General features: G+C 36.0%; 1 protein-coding gene across 1 annotated transcript; it reads right to left on the bottom strand.

Moving 5' to 3' along the window:
• Positions 1–2899: 2899 nt before the first annotated feature.
• Positions 2900–4096, bottom strand: LOC122057734 (late embryogenesis abundant protein Lea5-A-like). The gene is made up of 2 exons (XM_042619962.1): positions 3826–4096; positions 2900–3323 (listed from the first exon to the last, which is right to left on the bottom strand). The coding sequence occupies exons 1-2, from the start codon at positions 3894–3896 to the stop codon at positions 3095–3097; spliced, it is 300 nt and encodes a 99-aa protein (XP_042475896.1). The 5' UTR covers positions 3897–4096; the 3' UTR covers positions 2900–3094.
• Between the last annotated feature and the right edge of the window lie 21054 nt (positions 4097–25150).

Below are 25150 nucleotides of genomic sequence, written 5' to 3' on the forward strand. Positions count from 1 at the left end.
AGAAGAACCTAGACCAGATGACAGACAATAATTTACGGTCTTCAATCATCATATATCGTTTATTTATTTATTTTATTATTGCAAGTCATCCATTTTAGTTGTATCTGTCAACTCCATCACTAGGTTCTGTGTTTGGCCACAATGTTGACCCAATTATTTGGTTCAAAATTTCAGTCATATGGGAAAGATAAAGATGACATATGGCTTTGATGGATGGTATACAATGTATAAGGATCATTGGACTTCTGCCACTTAGTATAATAGATTATGGTTATAATAAGAATTCCACTATTGGGTTATTGGGTAGGTTTCTGTCTAGAGAGTTTGCCCCCACCCTATTAGTGCTATATTGTATCTCTCATGACTTAGCATCATCTTAGCCTTTTGGAGCCAAAAGCTATGGTAGAAGAACAGAAGAAACTACCATTAAAAGAAAAGATAAACCTTGTCCAGATTGTTTAAGCTACCCTTTCCTTATCTTAAACCATATAGGAATCTGATATATTGGATTCTCACTCATTTCTTCCATTACCTGACTTCACCTCTAATCCATAAACCAGAAAAAATGGTCTATTCCCAAATTAGGGTAAGTAGAAAACCAAAGTCTATGATTCTGTTTTGCTTAATTGCAACCACTCTGTTGCATAGCTGTTGACATGACTGGTTCTAAATTTAATGAAAAGAAATTGAGTGGCTCTACATTGTAGAAGGCACTAACCCTCCCACCAGTTCTGAATAGGAAAAATGTTAACTAATACAAATATTGATATCGTATCAATCATATCAAGATTGTAAGATATTGATACCGATACTATGAGTGGTTATGAGTAATACATTGTGGTTTTTTTTAATTCCATCTGATCCTAGATTGATGTGGCCCGATATCAAACTGATACGGATGTATCGGTCTGAATATCGGTAGATACCAATACATATAACATTTTTTTTTTTGGGTAGAAGATACATATAACATTAAATACAAGTGCATGAGTTCATGACCATATAAAGCACTGCACCAACTCAGAAAATCAGCGACATGATCCCTCACCAACTGGTTACGTGGCCCATAATGTAATGACCCAAGAAATGGATGAGAAATTACACCAAACACCTTTAATTTAGCAACGGTTATATAGGATGACATGTGTGGAACGTAGATCATTTTGAATTTAATATAGGTGACTAACAATCTAAGCCTCGAATGATTGCTAACATTATATAGTTGTTTTATTTATTTATATAGTTTCGTTGTTTCATTCAAATGAAAAAAATGGGACATAGATAGGTATGTTAGTGTAACACCCAGGAATAAGGTACGTTAATATATGTAGTTTTATTTATTTATTTATTTATTTATTAGTGTCGTTAGTTCACATCAAGTTTGCTTTTCAAGTTCAACCAATAAGAGGGCTGGGTAGGAAGAATAGAAGAGACTTTTCCAAGGAGAGCATAGAAAGAGAGGTCATTAAAACCCAACTGCTCATTGGCATGATGAAAGCATATATAGATATGGGTGTCAATCGGTCCGGAATCAGGTATTTGGTTTGGTTTTGGTTTTGGTTCTAAGGACTATTAGTGTGATCTAAAATCTGATCAAGTCTTGTCTCGGTTCTGAAAATTAGTACTCGTACTCAATCTATCCGATTCTAGTTTGGTTCTGGTTCCTATTCGGGAACAAGCAATAAACAAGGCAAAGGTTCCTAGCTCAATGGCCCATTGATATTTGTCTCAAACGTCCAATTATCTGTAATGTGGGAGATTGGATGAGTCCCAACATTATACATATAGATAAGCAACAATAATTTTCAAGTTCCTTTTGAAAAAAAAAATGCATATACGTTAGAAAAGATAAGAAAGCTCATACAAAAAGTTGCAACGCTATTGGAGATTGAAAATCAAACAAGTGCAATGTTGTAGGAGATAGAAAACCGACTTGCTGTAATATTATTGAAAATAATCAACCAATTGGCAACCGAAACATCATGAAAAAAGGAAGAAGGGAAGTTTTCAGCCACTGTAATTCTTTCTAAGACAAAGAGTCACTGTTATGCTAATCATGAGAATAAGAAGAACAGAACACTTCAAACTTGAAGAGTTACAGTTAAGTAGATTATTTAACTCACATTTCATGAGTCCTGAGGCAACCTAAAAAAAAAAGGGTTCTACAGTTATACCATAATTGTAACTCTATAAGATGATTTATCATTTAGGTGATTAATTATGTGAGGTTTCCATATAAGTTACATCATGTTTTTTAATAAAGAAGAAAAAGTAAAATTAAGTTATTCAGGTTTCGATTAAATCCGATGGTTCTTGGCATAAATCTAGATCCAGACCAAACCAAACCGAATTACTTATTTCAGATCCAAGATTTAAGCATATTATAATGGATTGGATTTGGTTCAAGGTATTTGATCCGAAACTGGATTTGATTTTTTGTTTCGATTCCGATTTGACACCCTTTTACATATAGATAACAAGCAAGATCCACTCTCGTGTGTAACGCAAATCCAAGGCCTAGGAGCCCGATCTGTGTTTTTCATAACCAAACACAACTAGATGTGAAAACACCGGCCCAAATATTAAAATTTAAAATGCCAGTTGCACCAACTAATCCAGTTTAAAACCTGGACCGGCTAATCGAGTTATAAAAGGCTATCAAATCACGTAAAGCTTGGGAGGGATTAGTCAAAAAAGAAACCTACTCAAGAAGCAAACTCAAACCCAGGTTGGCTTCGGCCTCTGCGTCGGCTAGAGTTGTAAACGTATCTCTCTCCATACCCCACACGTTTCGTATCACAATCCTTTCTCATTAAATTCGAGTTGGGTAATCCATCGGCCTAGAACTTCATCTCCTAACGTATCATTAATTTCAAATTTCAACTCAGAGTCACTGAAATGCCATAAATTTAGTCTTAATTTTATAAATTAGATAAAGGAAAAAAATTACAAAACTGATCAGAAAAATAAAAGCGACTAAGATTTTGTTTTCCGCAATCAAGAGAGGAGATACAGATACATTCATCACAGATCTTCTGTAAACACTGCTGCTGAAACCTTTCTTTTTCATTTGGTTGGATAATCTTCTTAAAATCTAGAGCTCCCTATTTTTGTTGTTCAAGAGCGTCTCCCGAAGCTCAGCCACATCGATCTCCGCTCCACAATTCTCTGGTCTGTAGTAACCGGTGACTGGGTCTGGTGCCCAACTTTTAGTTTCTTTCATGGCTACCCTCTCATCCCCACCTTTAACTAAACCGCTCCTTCCTCCACTTCCTCTCACCACGCTCGTTGCGACTCCCTGAGATGCTGCAGCATAACCTCGCCTGCTCATCCATCAACCAAAACAGAATCAAAACACAAACTTTAATCAATTACTTTCAAATAAAATATGTGATGGATTTGGGGAAAGAGCCCGAAAAGAAATAATGGAAGAGCGGTTATTACGGAACCAAATGCGGTGGGAACCGCCGCACCGGTTATTAGGGAATCAAATTAGGTGAGAACCACCGCATAGATCGAATGACGAAGATCATTAGGTCCCACAGAAAAACATAAAATAAAAAATGGTGAAAAATATATATATCAGATTAAAATAACGATAAATATATTCTAACAAGAACCAAATTTCTAGGGATACGATTTTTCGTCTCTTTTCTTTCGTTAAGATTCGAGCTTGAATTCTCTAGAATCTTTGGAGAGATCACAAACACAGGAGAACAAGGATTGAACCTCGAAAAAAACCGAAAACTATATCCAAGAGCTTTTTCTTTGATTTCTTCTTAAACGAAAACAAGATCCAAGAGTTTTTTTTTTATTTCTTCTTACCTGTTGATTGAAACTGAGATGGAATCGACGAGAGCAGAAACAAACTTTGCGTTAGAAAGAGAGCGAGCCATTTTGATCGAAGGAGTTTTTTTTTACTACCTCTGCAGAAAGATCTCAAGAGTTTTTCAGATTGTTTCGAAACTGGAAACCCTTCTGCAGCAGCGGAGAAAACTCTTCGCCGCTCTCTCTCTCTCTCTCACTAGGAACGATTGATGGTTCGAGACCTGAGGGGTTCCTCTGTTTATATAGAGAGAAGGGCGAGGAGTTCTCCTGAAAAGTGTGATGACCAAGCACCAAGGACCGCGCAAGAGAGGGAGAGTCGGGGGTACAGCGTTAGCCATTAAGAGGAATAGGTCAAAGTGTGGTTGAGCCTTCTAGGTTCTTTCGGAGAGTCTTTAACTTTAGTGTGCCACGTGGTCGTCGACATAAAGTAGGCCCCGTTCCAATTTGAGTCCTGATTCTGAAAACCTTAGAATTGGAATAAAAGTAGACCAAGTGATGTGAATAGGTTCAATTGTGGTCCACCCACTTATTCCAACCCCAACGATAGTTGGAAGGTTCATTTCGATATCAAATACAATCTTTCTTCCGATCCCTCTTGTTTTTGCTTCTCAGAAGGTGCTTGTGAATGCTTCTTCTTTACTTTTTCCACTAGTTGGTGGAACTTTAATTTGACATATTTTTAGACTCTGGCCATTTTCGTAGTTGAATAAACAAGGATCATTTCTACCAAAAATAAGATAAAATCACATGTTAAATTTGGATGTGCCATGTCACAAGAGACTATTTATTTATTTTAATATTTTTAATGAAGCTGGACAAAGTCCCACAACGACCCAGATGAAACTCACAAGAGGCTAATACGGTCAATGAGTCACACTTATTACTACATTATTACTATTACTATAACCCGGGGATAGAAAAGTTGAATTGTTGAACACACAAAATCGTTTTTTGGACTTATACTAATTTAATAAACAAATATTTCTAAGGTTCTACTCACCAAAAATTAAGAAAAAAGAGTGCAGATTTCAAAGGTTTGAGAAAGTGTCAATGTGAAACTTATAGTTTTTTTTTTTCTCTAATGATGGGTATCCATGACTAGTCCTGTAGGCCCATAATAACCTCATAAGTGCATGGATCGAGTCATACTTGGGGTTAAATGAGAATCATTCAACTTTCACTAAAAGTAGTAAAGAACATTAAACACCCCCGTGTGACGATGTGAGTGGCCTAATGTGTGCTTAGTGAGAGTCGAACTTAGGACGACTGAGTTTACGGTTCGTACCAAGTTCGTTGCTCACCAACTGTGCTGTCCCATTGGGTTGAACTTTGTAGTTTGTTATCTAAGAAGGCAAATGATTGAATCTAATTTCTAACATCATGCATTTTTCTTCTTTATTTTCTTTCCATTTGCCAGATTCCTAACAATGGATTTGGTGCAAGTTCGTTAGAGTCAAAGCACCTCATACATGCGGCAAAAGGATGATGTCAAAGACTATGTGCGAGCCACCCTCTTTTATATATTTTTTTATTTTTGAAATTTGAAAGTAATGGATCACAATAGTGTATTAATACTATTTAGTTGTGTGGTCTCAACATATCAGGGGTTCAATGAAAATTGTATGTAAAAGCCACCAAGATGGGGTTGCTTTGTCATTTTGCCACCCCTTATCAATCATAGGAGCACAGGATCGGGTAGTTATCTCTTCTCCAAATCTTATACCATCTCAAATAATTAATAATGGATTACGAATGAAATCCACACTAATACTATTTCCTATTCAAACCATGTCGACCCCATGTGAACCTATATGAATGATATTTTTCTTCAACCCCTCATAGAAGTAATGTATAGATTCTTTTTTACGACTGCCTTTGTAAAAATCTCTCCCCCCATCATTTAATACTATATGTATTCAAATTAAAAATTCACCTAATTGAATAGGTAGAGACCTTATACTGTAATGTCTTGTTTGTTCGTTCGTTTATTTGATGGAGAAAAATTGAAAAAAAAAATTAGTATTTATTTTCTAAGGGACATGAGAACCTACCCCAAACGAAGAATGTGTGGCAGATGATATAGGGGCAAGTGGACAACCAAACTATCCCCAAGCCATAAATTATCCATGGACGAGATTGGGGCCTGGGGCGGTGTAGTCTTTTTGAACCCCTTATCACCCGTCACGTGACTCACGACTCACGACTCACGATGGGGGTCGTTTTCATTCACATCAAGCTGGTTCACATGAACGAGGTGAACCCTCTGTGGTCAGGCTAGGCGGCGGGTCATGTAATTTGGACCTTGGCTTTGGCCGGCTCTGTCACAGTCTGTGATGTAACGGCAGCTGTCTCCACTTCCCAGTCCTGTTCTGCTGACCTGACCCTATTTAATTCCCCGAGTTGCAAGAACCCATGGCTTATAGCTTTCGTACATATAGAATCATTTACAATGGTTAGACTGAGTTGCGTCTGAATAGACCTCGATTTCATTGGGTCGTTATTCGGTACTACAGAATTTCATGTATATATTTTACACGTGGGGATTCGAGTCAAACGGGTACTGCGGCGCCTAGGTCATGACAGTCGCTACTTGCAGCGAAATGGGGCTCACATCCTCCTTCCTGCGTATCTCTGTATTGGGAAGCAACGCCACAGTGACAAAGTGAATTAGTTCGACTCGACCCTAACCTAATCCACTTACCTTCTGGCTTCTACAATGCGAGTGGACAAAAGGGTGTACTGGAATTGGGATCCGACTTAACCGACCCACAAAAGCCTGGATCCAACCTGTCCTACAACTAAATCAATCAATTGTGGAAACTGATTTTGTGACAGACTATTAAATAGGGCAGGATGATTCTAGAATGAGATTTTCCAGTGGTCTACAATTCTCCCATCGTGCAATTAATTGGAATTCTACCGCAGAGAGAGAAAGAGCCTATTTTTCTTGGCGGAACTGGCTCTCTCAAACCCGGCCAAATCCTCTATCCCTTATGGTCCATCATCTCCGATCAAAAACCTTTGACTTTTTTTGAAACGCTGAAATAGGTCTCTCTTCCCTCACGATCCGATCCAAATTCAACTCTAAATTTCTAATTGCTTCATCATAGAGATCGACGTCCAAGACGGTAATGACAAGAACAGACAAAAGTTCATTCAATCTTTTGATAGATTTGACACCAACGGTGATGGAGGCCTCAATCGCGACGAGATGGATGCCTTCGTCACCGCCACCAACCCAATCTTCAAGTTAAGCTCTGATAAGATCTCCACCATTCTTGACGAAGTTTTCTTATTCCAATTTCATTGAAAATTCTTTAATAGCTCTCTCCTTCAACAACGTTCTTTACATCTATAATGACGGCACTGACGACATTGACAGGGATTACTCAGCCCTCTTCTATTTCTTTCTGGTCATCTCCACAACCAAATTGAACGACGCCCCTAGAATCCCAAACCTTGGTCTTGAATGGGGCCGAGATGAATTCACTAAAAGAAAAGCGTGAAAAGCAAGAGCTTAACAACCACATAAATACCAAAGAGGGAAATTAATATCTAAAGTCCAATCCCGTCCAGCCATCCCCACAGAAACGCTGAAGCAGAGATTCTTCTTTCCTTCAAGACCGAGAGAGAGAGAGAGAGGAGAGAACCTGCAAATCTGCAACCGTTGGAGATCAGGACGCACTTGCAGTCGGAGAAGAAATCTTCTTGTAGAGCGGAGATCAGGACGTACCCGGGTGGATCTGGGTTAGTGGGGTTTGGATCAAAACCAGAATCAGATGTCCCTCTTTCGCAGAGCATTTCTCTCTCTTCATCTTCACCCTCCACGTGGCTTTGAACAGGTGTCATGAATTGCACCTAGCATTGCAACTAATTTCTTGATAATGGAATTGTAGAGGATCTGTATCCTATTTTTCAAACGGTAACATCTCATAACTATCTTTATTGGATCCACATCTTTTTTTAGGGATTTAGATCTTTTTCGGACGGTTTTTTTGTTCGTCTCTCTTGCTTTCTGTTTCTTAATTTCTCATGTTTTTCTCTCTCTTGTTCTCTATATGTCTGTCTCCTGACTGATTTCTATTCAACCATCTTTTGGCGGAAGAAGGGATTCGAGGGTTGTTGGAGAGGATCTGAATCCCCTCTTCAAGCCCGAGAAGATAAGACGTAAGTTAGGAAAGAAAAAGTCACAAACCCCAATAGAAAACACACAATCCCACAAAAGGAAGTAAATTTCATTGGGGTTTTGTGTCTATTTTATCCAATGAGATTGGATTCATTGTTATTAGATCACCTGATTATATGTGTCAATATTTAACACTTATCTTTTTTACTTCTAAATATATCTTTCTTTTATTGAATATATATGTATCAACATTTTTCACCCATAAAATAACAAGACATGAAATAGATATTAGATATTCACCTGTACAATCAGATGATCATATGAATAATAGATCCATTCTCCTCTCCAACACCGATGGGCTGAGAGATTGACACAAAAGATCCATCTCCAATAAAAAGTAAATTTCATGAGAGGTTAGTCAATGTGTTCACTAAGAATATGTTGACGAACCTGGTGCAAGACGTTGACCATTACTATGTAAGACATCCACTTCTTTATGTGGGAGACTGGGAGCTAGGAGATTCCAGAGAGATGGATACAGGAGATGCAAGCTTGCATGTCACGTAGGACAAGAAACGCAATCCAATGAAACTTATATAATAGCTGAGAAAGTGACACAAAATTGAGGTGGCGAAGTTTCTTCGAACCTGACCCGAAGGGTCCTGATTACAGGAATGAATGCTCTGTACTCCGGATGGACGGCGGTTCAAGTAAAATGTAACCTCTCTCTCTCTCTCTCTCTCTCTCTCTCTTCCTTTCCCAGTGGATAACAATCCAGTCAGCTCACATGCGCCGCAACGCGTTCACATGACATGATGGCCGGTGTTTCTTTTTTCTCGGAAAAACAAAAAACTCCCAAGTTCACTTATCTCTCTCTCTCATCAACACATTCAGATATGATTTCACATGCACCGAAGATCACCGTCTCCACGCGTGCTGGGCTCCCCTGCGTGCTCACGCACTCAGCCTCGGCTGCTCGGCTGGCATACCGCATGCGTTATATGCCCATAGAAGCTTTTTGTGGATGAATGGGGTGGGTGCTTTTGTTTTCTCGACTCTCGAGAGCCTTCGTCGCCGCCGTCTGATGAAACACTAAAACAGGCGTTATTCTACTATACTACACCACAATAGAGGCGATCATTCAGGTGTAATGTAACTATAAAATTAAAATTTCTCACGAGATATAAACCTGATATAAACCTTAGAGATAGGTAAATTAAAAATATAAAATACAATGAGATATAAACTATAATTAATAAAAGAGTATCTTATTTGAAATCCACAGTAATGCAAAGTGCAGTGGAAAATCTTTTGATTTACGTAGCAATGTACTTCTTTTCTATTCCCCTATGATCACTGGTTAGATGAGAAACTTGAACGTACAAGGGAGGAAATCACAAGAAACTCTGTCTCGTTATCTTGTTCTATCTCTCTTCAGAATGCACATTATGGATAAGATTAGGGTTAGAGGAGGACCTAACTCTCTATTTATAAAGTTTTCCAATAGACACACTCATCACAAGTCCAATGGTTAACTAAAGCCCACACAAGCCAGCTCATATTAAACTAATTAAAGCCCGTGTGTCTCACTTAATTAGACCAAATAATTAGTCTGATTTTATTAAAGCACAAAAACCCAATTAATATAAGTCCACATAGAAATATTCTAACATTCTCCCATTTGGGTTATATTAATTGTTATTAATTTTTTGAAAACCTATTTGTTTTTTAAAAACAATCTCAGGCTAATCATCACTTTAATGCACGAGCCTTTATAATGGTTAAAGACATCTCTGATAGTCAATTATGTCCTATAGAGTTTCAAACACTAAATCATGGTGGTAACTGCATCTTATAAACAACACAAGACTTTTCATAGTCACAAGAGCTCTCAACTCTACTAACATGGATTTAATATAGTAGTGTGGCAACTGGATAACACCCACATAATGGTTTCATATGTGTTATCTCATTGTCAGTCCAATTTTCTCTCCCTTAAGTGATACAACCACATTAGAGAAAACTCTTTATGGTTCTAATCTGTGTCTTATCTTTAATAACTCGAGTTATACTTTATGCGTTATAAGACATACGTTAAGGTTAATAACTGAATGCCCCAGACTTTGCTTAAGGTTAACACATACCTTAAGACTTCAAACATATATATATATATATATATATCATGCCAACATATAAAACACCCACATGTTAAAGACAACAATTATAACAAAATTTTATTTTATTGAATAGAATTGCATGCAAAAGACAAAGCAAAATATTATTACACATTAGAGCAAAATAAAATATCTCCCACTAAACAACCGCATCCCATGACGCTCCTAAGCCCGTGCTAATGATATATCTCTTAAAAACACAAGGGCAAAGGCCTTTAGTCAGGGGATCAGTTACCGTATCATCTGTACCAATATGTTCTACTGTGATGTCAAATATATGACCTCTATATGCTTAGACCCTGTGATACCCTTATTGTTGTTAATAAACAACATAGCAAAATTGTTATCACAGTACAACTGGATGGGTCTAGCCACAAAATCAAACACTGTCAACTCCCTTATGAGGTTCCTGAGCCAAATTACCTGAGTAGCTGCTCCATAGCATGCTATAAATTATGCTTGTATAGTTGAAGAAGTTATCAATTTCTATTTCACACTTTTCCACGATACTACCCCACCTACCATTAAGAAAATATATCATGATGTGGAGTTCCTGTCATCATGACAACCAGCAAAGTCAGAGTCTGTATATCCTACTAACTGTAGATCTTGAATATGTCTGTAAATCAACATATAATTCTTTGTCCCTTTTAAGTACCTCAAAACCTTCTTAGCAGCAATTCAATGATCGTGACCAGGGTTTGACTGATATCTGTCTAGAACTCTTACTGCAAAAGCAATATCTGGTCTAGTACAAACTTGAGCATACATGATACTTCCAAGTGCACTAGCATATGGTACTTTCTTTATTAAATATCTCTCAATATTAATAAGCTCAGTTTATCACCCTTGAGAATTGGAACATTTTCAGATTTATAATCTAGCGTACTGAACCTCTCTAGAACATGATCAATATATGCCCTTTGAGAAAGACCTAACAATCGACGAGAATGATCCCTATGGATCTCAATGCCAAAGACAAAAGACACATCACCAAGGTCCTTCATGTCAAACTCCCTAGATAACAATTGTTTTGTCTCATGCAACCGTCCTAGATCACTGCTTACAAGCAAGATATCATCTATATAAAGTATAAGGAAAATAAATCTGCTCCCACTGACATTGTGATATATATACGGATCTACCTGTTTCTCAATAAAATCAAACGAAGTCGCAACACTGTCAAACTTAAAGTACCACTGTCTGAAAGCTTGCTTGAGTCCATAAATAGACTTATTAAGTCTACATCCAAGATGTTCAAAATCATTCACTACAAAACCTTCAGGTTGAACCATATAGACCACCTCATCAAGGTTTTCATTTAGAAAAGTAGTTTTTACATTCATCTATTGCAACTCTATATCAAAATGAGCTACCAATGCCATGATTACCCTGAAAGAATCCTTCGAAGAGACTGGGGACAAGGTCCCATTATAGTTTACTCCTTCTCTTTGAGTAAAACCCTTGGCTACCAATTTGGCTTTAAATCTATCAATCTTCCTTTTGAAATTCTTTTTAATCTTATACACCCATTTGCTACCGATGGGCTTACAACCTTCAGGTAATTCAACAAGCTCCCAAACACCATTATGTTTCATCGATTGCATCTCATCTTTCATTGCATCCAACCATAAATCTGACTGAGGACTAGAAATAGCATATGAATAAGAAACTAGATCAATCACATAACCGATATCATAGTCATGTTCTCCCAAATAGACCATGTAGTCTGGTGGCATAGCTGACCTCCTCTCCCTGGTGGATCTCCTGAGTGGAGCCTCCACAACCAAATCTTGAACCTGAGGAACCTCAGTAGGAGCTATATCAACAACATGCTCATGTATATCAATAGGTGCAACAACTGGTATATTAGGATCTACATCCATCTGAATAGGTAGAGTAAATGATACAGTTGTCCCAACCTCACTACTATTCTCTCTATAGTTTGAGAACAACTACCCTTCTCGGCCACGTCAAGTTTCAGAAACTTTGCTGTCTGTGATTCCATAATTCTAGTACCTCCAGAAGGGTTATAAAATTGATACTCTTTCGAATAATCATGGTAAGTAACAAAGTAGCAACGAGTAGTTCTGGAGTCCAACTTGCTCAAAGTTAGATTATACAACCTTTCTTCTGCAAGATATCCCCAAACTCTAAGATGGTTCAAACTAGGTTTCTGTCTAGTCCATAACTCATAAGGAGTTAATGGAACAGCTTTAGTAGGGACTCGGTTAAAGATGTAAATGGTTGTCTTCAAAGTCTTATCCCATAAAAATTGAGGTAAATTTACCCTACTAACCATACTTCTCATCATATGTGTGATTACGCCTTACGGCCATCCTATTCTGTTAAGGACTCCTAGGCATAGTAAATTGACCTTTTATCCCAGAATCCTCTAAATATTTGGCAAATGGGCCTTTAAGTTGTCCAGCATCTCTATGTCTACCATAATATTCACCACCCCAGTCAGATCTAACAACTTTAATAATTTTTTTCAATTGTTTTTTTACTTCAGTTCTTAAACTTATCAAGAGACTCAGATTTTTTCTTAATCAAGAACAGATAACCATATCGAGAATAGTCATCAATAAATGTGATAAAATAAAAAATTTTACAAAATGTAGCTGTATAGGGTCCACTGATGTCAGTGTGAATAACCTCCAATAGGTCAGAACTACAAATTGTCGACTTTTTCTTTATCTTGATCATTTTCCTTACAACAGTCTACACATGTTTCTAGGTCACTCTCAAGAGTAGGCAGGATATCAAACTTTACCAACATTTCAACTCTTTCCCTAGAGATGTGACCAAGTCTTTTATGCCACAACATGTAAGATTGTTCCTTAAGTAAAAACCTTTTCGGAACAATTGTTTTAACATTATAAGAGACATAAATATCAGAAGGAGCTAAACATAATTTATATAGTCCTTAAGACATAGTACAGTAACCAACCTTATTTGAATTGAAAAACAAATTAACCATGGTGTTCTTTATTTCAAAATGGTAACCACAAAAGTCTAAAACTGAAATGAAAATTAAGTTCCCCCTAAAGGACAGTATATAAAAATTATTTCTTAATATCAATTTAAAACCAGAGTCTATAATTAAAATGACATCTCTCACGAATTCTACGTCAGTTTGATCATTACTTCCCATAGTGAGCTTTGATTCATCTTTATTTGGCTCCCTCCGATTTATGAATCCCCGTATGAAAAAAGCAACATGATTAGTTGCACTGTTATCTAGCCATTAAGAACTGGATGGGGCTTCCTGATAAATTGGATCCACAAACAAGTGCCAAAAAATCATTACCTGCATGCTCATGTTTAGATAACCAAGTCTTATACTTAAGGCATTCCTTTTTCATATGACCATTTTTCGTATAAAATAAGCAGTCACCACCCTCCTTCTTAAAAGAGGGTTTCTTAGGACCCAAGGTACTAGATTGACTAGAATCCTTATTGATTTCCTAAGCCACTTTATAAGTATGTGATTTAGGCTTTTTACCTTTACAAAAACTGGAGCTATAAACAAACAAGGCTGTGTGGGTTTTCTCTTTTTTCAGTTTTTCCTCCTCAGCAACAACTCTAGAGATCAAGTCATTAATGGTCCAGGTTTTATCTTGGGAGTTATAATTGGTTTTGATGATCCTAAATTCAGAAGGAAGCGTATTTAAGGCTTGATAGATAATCCAAGGATCAGGAAGAGAAATATTTAAGGCTTTGAGTTTGGTTTGGTAATCCACCATCTGAATGATATAGTCCTTAGCACCTCCAAGGCCATCATACCTCAAATTAAAAGGTTCTTGCAGAAGAGTTCCTATTTCAGCATTTGATGAGACTCTGTACCTGAGTACTACTGCTATCATCATCTCCTTAGTAGTGCAATTAGTAGGCAATCCATTTTTTAGGTGATCTTTGATCGACCTCTTCATGGATAGTAAAAATATGCAATTACTCTTTACCCATTCAGCATACACCAAATTTTCATTATCAGTGCTCTGATAAGTGAGATATGTTGGTTTATTCATAATAAGGGAAGTGTGACATAGCAAACAATACATTATCTTTTCATTTCTTAAAATTAGACCTAGTAAGAACCTCAATAGTAACCATATTATTATTGATAGAAAAGGTGACTGAAAAATAAACAATGTATATTATTAGCTTAAAATGAGTACTGTGTAACTAAAAATATATAAGTACACCAATTGAGAGTTCATAAACATCATTATGTAAACATCTTTGAGATGAATTCATAACATGCAATTGCAGAACCCTCCACATATCAGTGGTCATAAAAACATATTTCAACCTTTGATAGGCCATCACCTTCGGGTGTTTAGGCTATTTGGGTTAGTTAATTTTCAACCATATGCTGTCTATGTGACCTTTTAAGTATTAACACACAATCACCTCCTTTGGGTGTATGACTATGCATTAGAACTAGAGACATCCCACTACTGTATAAGATCGATAATCCATAAATTCAATGAAAAAGACCACTTTAGTGGTTACAACTTAATCAAATTTATGAAATTCTCTCATACCGAAACATAATTAATATCACTCACTTCAAACCAAATATTATGTAATTTTAGACTTGAAGACAAAGAACTAAAAATTATCCCTAAAATTATATTAAATACTAATAATATTATTTAATATTTTAATCATCCACTAGGATATTTCTTCATATATTTTTTAAACCCATGAACAATGCCATGAGTACTATTCATCCTCAATAATTAAAGTTTTAAACATAATAATCCTTATTAATTACGGTTTCAAACCTAATCATCCCTAATCAATTAGGATTTCAAAATAATCATCCATCTTTAATTCATGGATCCAATCTAAAAATAATAATCCATCACTCATAAATTTGATTAGGATTTTAAACCTAATCACCCATAATCCATGGATTCAATCCAGAAATTTTAATCTATCAGTTGTAAATATAATTATGATTCTAAACCTAATCTATGGTGGCTCTGATACCACATGTAGGATTAAAATCTCTCACGAGATATAAACCTTAGACCCATAAATCACCATAGATAGATTAAGAACACCAAAAACAATGGGATAGAAACTATAATCAATAAAAGATACCTTGTTTGGGATCCACAGTAATGGAAAGCGTAGTGGAAAACCTTCTGATCCAAGTAGCAAGGTACTTCTTCTCTATTCCCCTATGATCAGTGGCTAGATGATGAACCTGAAAGTACAAGGGAGGAAGCCACAAGAAACCCTGTCTCTTTATCTTTCTTCCTCTCTCTCCAGAATACACGTTATGAATAAGATTATAGTTAAATGAGGGACTTAACTCTCTATTTATAAAGTTTTTACAATGGACCCACTCATCACAAGTCTAATGGTTAACTAAAGCTCACACTAGTCAACTCATATTAAACTAAGTTAAAGCCCGTATGTCTCACTTAATTAGACCAAATAATTAGTCTATTTTTGTTAAAGCACAAAAATTCAATTAATATAAGTCCACATAGAAATATTATAACAGTAACACAATTGATACAGAATCAAGGATTTAGTTCTTAATATCTGTATTGGTACTAGTATTGATATTGATATCGATTTTGATCGATATTGATATAAAATGGATTAATATCAGTAAATATTGATGCATATCGATCATTTTTATCTTTATTTAAAAAAAAATATATGAACAATCGATCAAGTATCAATATCAAGGCTAACACCAATATAATACAATCAATACTTAAAAATCATGCACCGAACTTAACACAAAGACACGCCTCGAGGATAGTAGAAGAAGCTTAAGAAAATTTTTGTTGTTGCTCAGGTTGTAGCCAAGTTGCCCTGACCATCCTCCTAAAACAACATCTAATTGCAACGCAATGGGGCTCACATGCTTGCTCCTGCTCTTGTATTCGATACTGATTAGATCCTGATCTCAATCTCAACTGGATTGAAATACCATTAGGTTCAATTTAAAAAAATATAATAAATATATATATATACATATATATTTATTTATTTATCATTAATTCATATCGATCTATTGTCACACTATTAATAAAAAATTGAAATCGGTCAAAGCCAATTCCTCGACCTTGCCACAATGACACAATGAGATGATTTGATCAAGCCCGATCAAATAGATTCAATTTGATTTAATAAAATTTTATTAGGAGTGGACCAAAAATGATAATTTGGAACCGACCCACTATAACCCAAAATTGACCCTGTTAGATATAAATTAGAGTTTTATAATGGACTCTAATCGGTTCCCATATAGACAACTAGAATATGATATGAATTAAAACATGAATAATTGGATCAAATCATATTTAAATAAATTCTATTGAGAATCCCAAGGTCATGTAAAAATAAAATACTTGTTGTATCGTTATCCTTGTTGGCAACCCGACCACGTGGCAGTGATGATGTGGCCAGTTTGGGTGATATGGCCGAAAGTGATAATATAGCAGTATTGAGTGTCATCGATGAGATAACATAGCCACATTGTGTGCATGGAGTGGTTTGATTCATCCATGGTAGGTGGTGCAAGTTTCTGAGTCAAAACTAGTAAAATTAGCCTATTTATGCTCAGGGAAATTTTTGACAGTGAAAATGACATTTTTGGAAGATCATTTCTTCATGAAAAAGATAGTCTGTAATTTATATAGTCCATTGCATTTGATTTTGTTGCATTTTGATACCATATGAAAAAGTTACGGCATTTGTGGCAGTCAAGGGTAGTTTTGGCATTGAAGATGAATTTTTGAAAGGAAGTGTTCTCCATGTAACCATATGACAAAAATATGATCTTTCTAACGTTTATAATTTCATCATGTTCTGATTCCGTATGAGAAATATGCATTATGGAAAAGGTCTAGGGGCATTTTGATCTTTTTACATGGCTGAGTATGACGATCGGATCTTCTGGAAAGTCGTAAAGCATCTAGTCGCGGTTCCAACACATTCGTTTCATCTCGATCGGATATCGTATGAAAAAGTTACATCTGTTTTCGTGAAGCCAATTTGAAAATCCAAACAAAAAAACCAACAGTAGCACTCGGCCAGTGGGGGGTCTTTTAGAAATTTGGTTGAATATTTGGAGGGTTTTCTTATAATTATAAGAATCCAGGGGGCTGGTGAGTGATTTAAAGAACTGGTTCTTCATCAAGTGTGACGTATGTGCATGGTGCACCATGCTTGATTCTCTTCCCTAAGATCTGATCATATCTAGTTTAGATAAAGCCAATCGGACGGTTGAAAACAGTTTGTGCTTTATGGAAAAGCATTCAACATCACCATGTGATCTGTCAGCATGGACCAATCTGTGATCGACAACGCGCCTGGTGCTGACACAGGCGCTAACGGTTTGCGTCAGCATGTGTCATGATTGTGTCACGTTGACATCATTAAGATTTCAATCCTGTGGTTCTACCTTTTATCCATTATTTAAATCCGATGGTTAAGATTAAAAGATACCTTTAGATGAGATCTACAGTCAGATCTGCACCCCCTGTTGCTCGCCCTGCTGGTGTATCCTTCGCCACCCCTACGAAAATTTCATTTCAGGCTATCTCATTGCTCCAACTTCAAATGGTCATATCTCCCTCATTTTAACTCGGATTTAGGTGAACCAGATTGCAACTTCTTTGTTTTTTCAAGCCCTACAACATGGTAGCAAGAAAAATGAGTTTTAAGTGATAAAAGGCTATGATTTTAGTAAGAGAAGTTTCCATGTTGATGGTTGATCATTGAATAAGGTTTATTGCTTGATGGAAAGTGTCTTTACTCCATTAAAGTGGGCTTGAGAAGGTAGTTGAGTGTTCTTGATGTTTCATTGATCAAAAGCCAAGACTAGAGAGAAAAGAAGAGAGGGTTTTTCTATTTGTGCTTTAAAATGCAAGAGGACAAGGGAGAAGACTTGTGAGATGCCATGATCATGTTGAACTTACTTGAAGATTCAAGTCTCCTACTCTAGAGGGGAGTTGAGGATTCCAGTGTGTAGAGACTGTGCTCTGAGACAACTCTGCTACCAACAGACAAGGGCTGTGATATTTTCTAACCCTAGAATTTACATTATATGCATATATGATAATATGTATGTATGTTAGGTTAGTTGTGGATGAACTGTAAGCATGCTAGCTAGTTGTGGATGTATTTGTTAGGCAAGGCTTAATTGTAGGGCATTGATATAAGCCCAAATTTACTCTATTATTTATTGAGTGCTTAGTAGGTGCTAACCACTAGGAGTGGGTACTCCCGTGTAGTCGGTGTTACACATTGTACCGACACTGCGAGTACCATCTCAGCTTCAACTTGAGAAAATTAGGTGTGGATGCTCCTGACTGTGGGTACAATCAAAAGTAATGTATTGAGTAGGTACGAAGCCTTTACAGGCACTACTCCGGGGATGTAGGCAAATTGTTGAACCTCATAAAAATCTTGTGTTGTGGGTGCTTGTTGTTTGCATTTTATATTGAAGTGTGTAGAATGCGAATGGATGTGCACAATTAGAAGTGCCTATGAGAGGCTGAGTATACATATAACTGTGTGCAAATAGGGACAGGTGTATCGAGTTTTTCTTGGCTAGACATCGGACAGGTTTTTTGGGATCGAAATTGAACTCACTGATTCACCCCCCCTCTCAGTGACTACCGGGTTACAACAATACTATTGGTTGGCATAATATCACTTTATCATATACTTGTGATGTTGTGGATAAAAAAAATTAACTAGTCGAACCAGTGGGATGATGGATTTATGTACTTTGAAATGTTTTATATGGTTCGATCAATGGGAGGATTTTCAGTATTCTAGATTACTTTTAATGCAAGATAAAATATAATAGAATCAAAGTTTGTTCAAAAAATGTTTGAGACCCAGATATTTGTTCCAGAATTATCCTGGGACCCCGATTTTTGTTTCATAACTGTCTTGGAATAGTTGTGGTATTTTGTTTTTATTTTCATATCGGCTTTGAAATTATTCTAGGTCATATTTATTGTCTTGATTTTGTTCTGGGAAATTTTTTTGTTCTATAACAACTTTATATTTTTGTCAATGGTTGTACAAATAACACTTCAAGTGTGTGTTCCCACACATATATTTATGTTTATGCATGCACTAGTTTATCATCACCATGATATTGAAAAGTCATTTATGAATGGCGTAAGTAGAAAATTAATGATATTTTGTGCTTGTATGTCATATTTGGAACACCTTATGACGAATGAATAATGTTGGAATAAAACTGGTGTAAGCTTCCCACATGCTTAGCTGCATAGTAAATTTGCACAAAACATTAAAGGGTGGGGTGGAATCCACTAACCTAGGATAGCAAAATTGATGACATTTATCCAAAGGTGATGTTACCTAAGTTAAAGAAAATGACAATAACCTTAGAGGTTTCTAAGCCCAAAGGTGAGGAGATCTCGAAAGTTATTATTCTTTTCACAGTAAATGTGGATTTACAAGAGGACCATTGTATTTTTAGCCCAAAGGATAGGAATGTAATTACGATTGTTACTTTTGTATGATTTTATGTCCTAGTAACACATTTAAATGTATGTTCCTATACACAGATATATCTTCAATTTGGAAAACATGATAGGATTAAGTGAAATCCACCAAAGTGGTACATTCAATTCGATTGTGTCTTTCTCAATAGTAAAGATGGCATTTCCCAAAGGTGATGTCATTAAAGTTTGTATATTTCTTGACAGTAAAGATGACATTTTTTTTAAAGGTGATGTCATCACATGTTAGAAAATGACACTGACTTAGGAGTTCTTTTTCCTAAAGGTGATTGAATTTTTAAAAGTTGGTGTATTTTCACAGTTAATACAAGAAAAAAGAGGACCAGTGAATCCCTGTCATTAAGGATAGGGATACAGATTCAATTACAACTCTTAGTCACTGACAGGATGTTAGCATGCTTCTTACAAAGGATTTTCCAGTGGGAGTGTTCGAAGATCATGTTTCTAACATGAGTATTATTAAGTTTTAGAAGTGTTTGGTTAGTGGAAGCTTTGCTTCTTATTGATTAATTGTGTATATTTTGAAACTTTAGCTCGTGTGTTTCGAGGCACAGTTTGATCGATTACAATTATATTTTATAATTTATATTATGACAGATTAAAGGTGATTTACCACAACAAAAGTGATTTACCACAACAAAGGTTAATATCACAGTTAAAGACCTACATGGAATGATAACAGTGTTATTTGAGAATATGTTAATATTTTCATGTTAATATCCCACATAAATTCATGTTGAGAAATTTACTTATGTTTGTAATGACAGAAAGTTGTATGTCGTATATTGAGGTGTATCTTCTGCTGTTATTTGATGTGAGTGATTTTTCAACTGAATCACAGTAAGAGTGGTTAGTGTAATGAGATTATATGGCCACATCAATTTAAGATATATCCTTATAATTAATGTAACCCAAGTGGGTGAGAGTCGAGTTACACGAACCGGTTCGATCCACTCTCAAGTTTAGGGATATGCTGGCTCAACTCATTGTGGTTTAAGGTTTTGGGTGCAGAACAGTATTATATATATTAGGTTTTGGGTCTTTACAGTCATTATTCACTCTTCCCCACTTTACCACTAAAGTGAGAGAATCTAAGAAGTCTAAGGAGCTGTAGAAGATCCATAGGCAGGCCAAGAGAGAGAAAGTGGGAGTGACCAACATCAATCGTCTTCAGCATACTAGGTGAAAGGTACAAATCATCCATGTTTTGATTCAAACATTTGTTTTAATTTAATATCTTGTTCTAATTGTTTGTATAAGAATCAATTAGGTTATGATGTGAAACCCTAACTAAGATCTAATAGATCCATCTTGTTACTAAATGGGATGGTTATGTGAGCTGCTTTCGAGGATGGGCTTTGTCAAGGTTTTTTCAAGGTTCAAGAACAGAAGATCAATAAGGAATCAATTGGAATTGGAAACACTAAAACTTGTTTAAGATGAATATTTACTTATAAAATTTTCTTGCGTGGCCATTCTATTAGTAGTTAAGTCAATGAGAAGTCTGTGCGCTTAGAGGCATCTAGGGGGGAGGGCGTCAAATGAAGTCATAAACATTATATTAGAAAAAAATTCTAATACAAACAACATACAAAAGCAACACAACTATAAGATGAAACAAAACGGTTTCATACATAGGAGGACATTAATGTTATTTCATGTGAAGAAATTAATAGATAAACAAAAAAGAGCTAGCGCATCTTGTCCAACAACTCAAAGAACTTTTATTTTTATTTTTTAATTGGAGAAAAAGAATCATATTCGTTCGTGTTCTCGACATCCAGACACATGAGGTGGATTGTGAAAAAAACACTTCTATCCCCGACAGCGTATCCCATGTGTCTAGGCTTAAGCTCGCAAAAGCGGGTAGGATTTTTCACCCATTTTTTTCAATTATTATGAATGATGAATGATCTAATGAAATCAGCTATAACAGGTGATGGTAAGGATAACGATAAGATAGAAATGCTAGAATTTCTATTTACTTTTTGCAAGTGAATCTTTTGTTTAACATTGGAATCTATGGCACTGTTTGATAACGTTTCTACTGTTTCTATGTCTAGAAATAGTAGAAATGGCTTTTCACGTTTTCGAAAACAAAATCGGATTTTTTGGTGTTTAATAAACCTATTTTTCGAAACATTTTTTGCAGACCTAATGCCACCAATAAACCCAATAGTATCATCGGACGCCCAAAAGGGAGAGAGGGTTCGGTTGCTTTTTTTTAGGTTTAAATAGTTGAGAGATTTATCGAACACAACAGCACATTTTTTTTTCTCTGAAATTCGGACTTGTTTCATCAAAGTCGTTTCTAGAATAGTAAATATGCATAAATTTTGATTTACAATTATAGAAACGGGTGAAACGGAACAACTTTATCAAACGCTTTTTAGGTTGTTTCTTCAATTCTGGTAACAAGAAAACGCAGAAACATCTCATAAAAGGCAAAATTCTTGTCTTCCCAGTCTTTAATAGATTAATCTTCATCGCAATTCATGCATGTTTTTAAAAATATTTTTTGAAAAATGATTCGATGCATAAAATTACATAAGTGTGATGGTCCCACTCTCCCAATGGATGCCCAGATACTGAGGTTTCAAGATAATTGAATTTGGCTTTGGTATTTAGCAAATTATCGATTAATCCAGATGATTCCCCTTTTATCAAAAGGTGGAATTTTCTTATCAACTTCCACATTGGATAATCTTGATAGTACCCTTGAACATATTCTTAATGATCTTTCCCTTAAAATATTGATATACATGAAACTAATTCATTAATAGGTGATTGACACGTGGTTGTAGATTATTCTAAGATAGAAGTCGAATATTATTGTCATATTACTTGGAGACGGGTTTTGCATTACACAATAAACTTTGGCCTCTCATTGTCAAGGTAATTCTCGATGAGAACAAAGACGAGTTTTCACACCACTAATTGGGATTAATGTTACATCACTCCCTTTCCTATAAATGAGAAAGGTGGGGCATAAGATACATGATCCAATTTTTTTAATTACTTTCTCACATCTACTAATCCTAACATTTCTTATTGTTGTTGCAAAGAATAGTGACTTAGACATCGGAGAGTCTCCATCATAGTCAGCTCCAACATCTCTTTTGCCTCACCTTTGTCTCCTTGTTCTCAGGCGAACTCACTATAGGGTAGTACAATTTTTACCTCGACAACAAATATCATCTTAGTATAGTTGCTTACATACAAGACTGAATAGCCTTTCAATTTGCCCGATAAATCAATTGATGCTTTTCTTTATTCTTTTGCATTTCTTTTGGCCTTTCAAAAACCTTCAAATGGCTAGCTCTTCCTATCACGGTTCAAAATATTAACATCTTATCGGCCATATTAATACAATGGAGGATAAAATAGTAAAAAATCAAGGTATCATTAATTTGAGGAGTAAAACAGTCCAATCTGGCGCTGTACAATCAATCCGTATGGAGACCGACATCAAAAGAAGATTTTGAGTTCTAAATACACCTTTAGATGCAATTCAGACAGTCCATTGATACATGAGAACTTATTCTAAGTTCCATCAAACTAGAACATAAAAAAATGGCAGATTCAAGTGTTCAAAATCATAGGCGGTGAAGTACTGAGGTGCAGTGAGCATCCAATGGCTAAGATGCATAGCCGAACCCTCTCAACCATTGGATATTCACCGCATGTCACCACTCACTGCAAATAATTTGGACTAGATTCAAGTTGATTTAGCTTCTTTTTTTTTTTTTCCCCAATCCAATGCAATTCAATAATTTGATTTACTGCTAGACAAGCTACCTCGATTTTGAATCTGAAAAGATTTCAGATATCTGATTAAAATATGATATGATCCGTTTACAAATTAGGAGGGAAGATCTTGGAAGTAAGTTCAAGTACAAAATTATAACCATGAATACTCCAAATCAAGAATCAACCGATTCAATTCAAAGTCCAAACCCACCGAAAGCACAACTGGTGGAACTCAAAAATCCAACTTGAAAACTGATGGGTTCAAATTCATAAAGTCCACACATACTCCCTTTTGTTGACAGATTCAAAGAAAGAAGCAGCCCAAATGCCCAGTAGTGCTCTTGAGGCTTAGTGTACCGGACAAGCCCAAGCCATAAAGCCCATCCTAAAAGAAGGTTCCCGGGTCTGGCTCAAATGATAAAAATTGGCCAGCCCTATAATTATGGTAGAGGTTTCCCACTCATAACAATGTGAAGAGAGAGATTATCAGTGTGCACCTCATACTTCATTTAATTAAACGTATGTATTCTAAATTTCTAATACATATAAGTTTTGTGTTGTAGAAAAGTGAAATCTAATTAATACCCTTTTTTTTTTTAAGGACGATGTTCACTGCAAAGGAAGAAAGGGGGTGAAACAGGGAGCCTTTCATTCAATTTTCTCTTAGGGTTTTAACCCCTGTTCGAGTAGGTCAAAAAATTAGACCCATGGATCACACGAAGTAGGTCGAATGAAGCAAAAAAGGAGAAAAATGAGTCTAATGACGATCTCACCATCCACCTGTCGAAAGATATGTGCCAAGTAGTAAGAAAGTCACTACCACTCTCCGCCAAATCTCTTCATTGCAGACGATTTTGATCCTCTTTTAGGAGTGGGTATGAGGGGAAGTATTCTATTTTTATTTTTCCCATTGACTAATCACTATTCACTTATAAACATATGTATTCTAAATTTCTAGTACATATACTTTTGGGTGATCAATCATTATAAGCACATTGACTAACCTCCTCCAAAATTTCTTTTATATTCCCTCTTTTGAGAGTTGAGTCATTGATTCCCTTCGACGTCACTAAAATAAAGACTAAGATGTTGAATGCGTACCAAACACAGTCTAAAACTCAAGATAAGCGAAAGGGAGGTGGCTGCTCATGCTAAGGTTATAGTCACGGTTATTTCCACAAGAATTAATTGTTGTTGATACTAACATGGATCAATTGTATCAAGTTGTATAAATCCATCTCCCCCAAATTCCTCATATATTATCACTTTTGAGAGTTGAGGCATTGATTCCTTTTGACTCCAAATAAATAATAAGTCATTGAATGCAATATCAAACACAGTCTAAAACTCTATATAAATGGAAAGAAGGTTTCCTCAGCCAAATAGATATCGCCACTAGAATTGAACGCCGATATCAATATGAACCCATTGTATCAAGTTGTATCAATCCGATTCAGGCTGTTAGAGCTACTTCCGGAAATTGGAATAATCAATAAATATCAATCGTATTTCGGAATAGTCGATACTTGAAACACTATGCTGATCGATACAATGACCGGTATGGTTGTAACTTGTAACAGCTGATCTTACCGACACCATTGATATACCGATACGTAAAATCCATGCCTCACGTGGCTACTGTAAATGGAATTTCTCTCGGGAAATTTTTTTTGGATAAAATAAAGGGATAAGAAAAGTAAAATAAAGGGAAAAAATCTCTGTAAAATCTTTTC

This window comes from Macadamia integrifolia, chromosome 12, assembly GCF_013358625.1.
Source record: "Macadamia integrifolia cultivar HAES 741 chromosome 12, SCU_Mint_v3, whole genome shotgun sequence".
Classification (NCBI taxonomy): domain Eukaryota; kingdom Viridiplantae; phylum Streptophyta; class Magnoliopsida; order Proteales; family Proteaceae; genus Macadamia; species Macadamia integrifolia.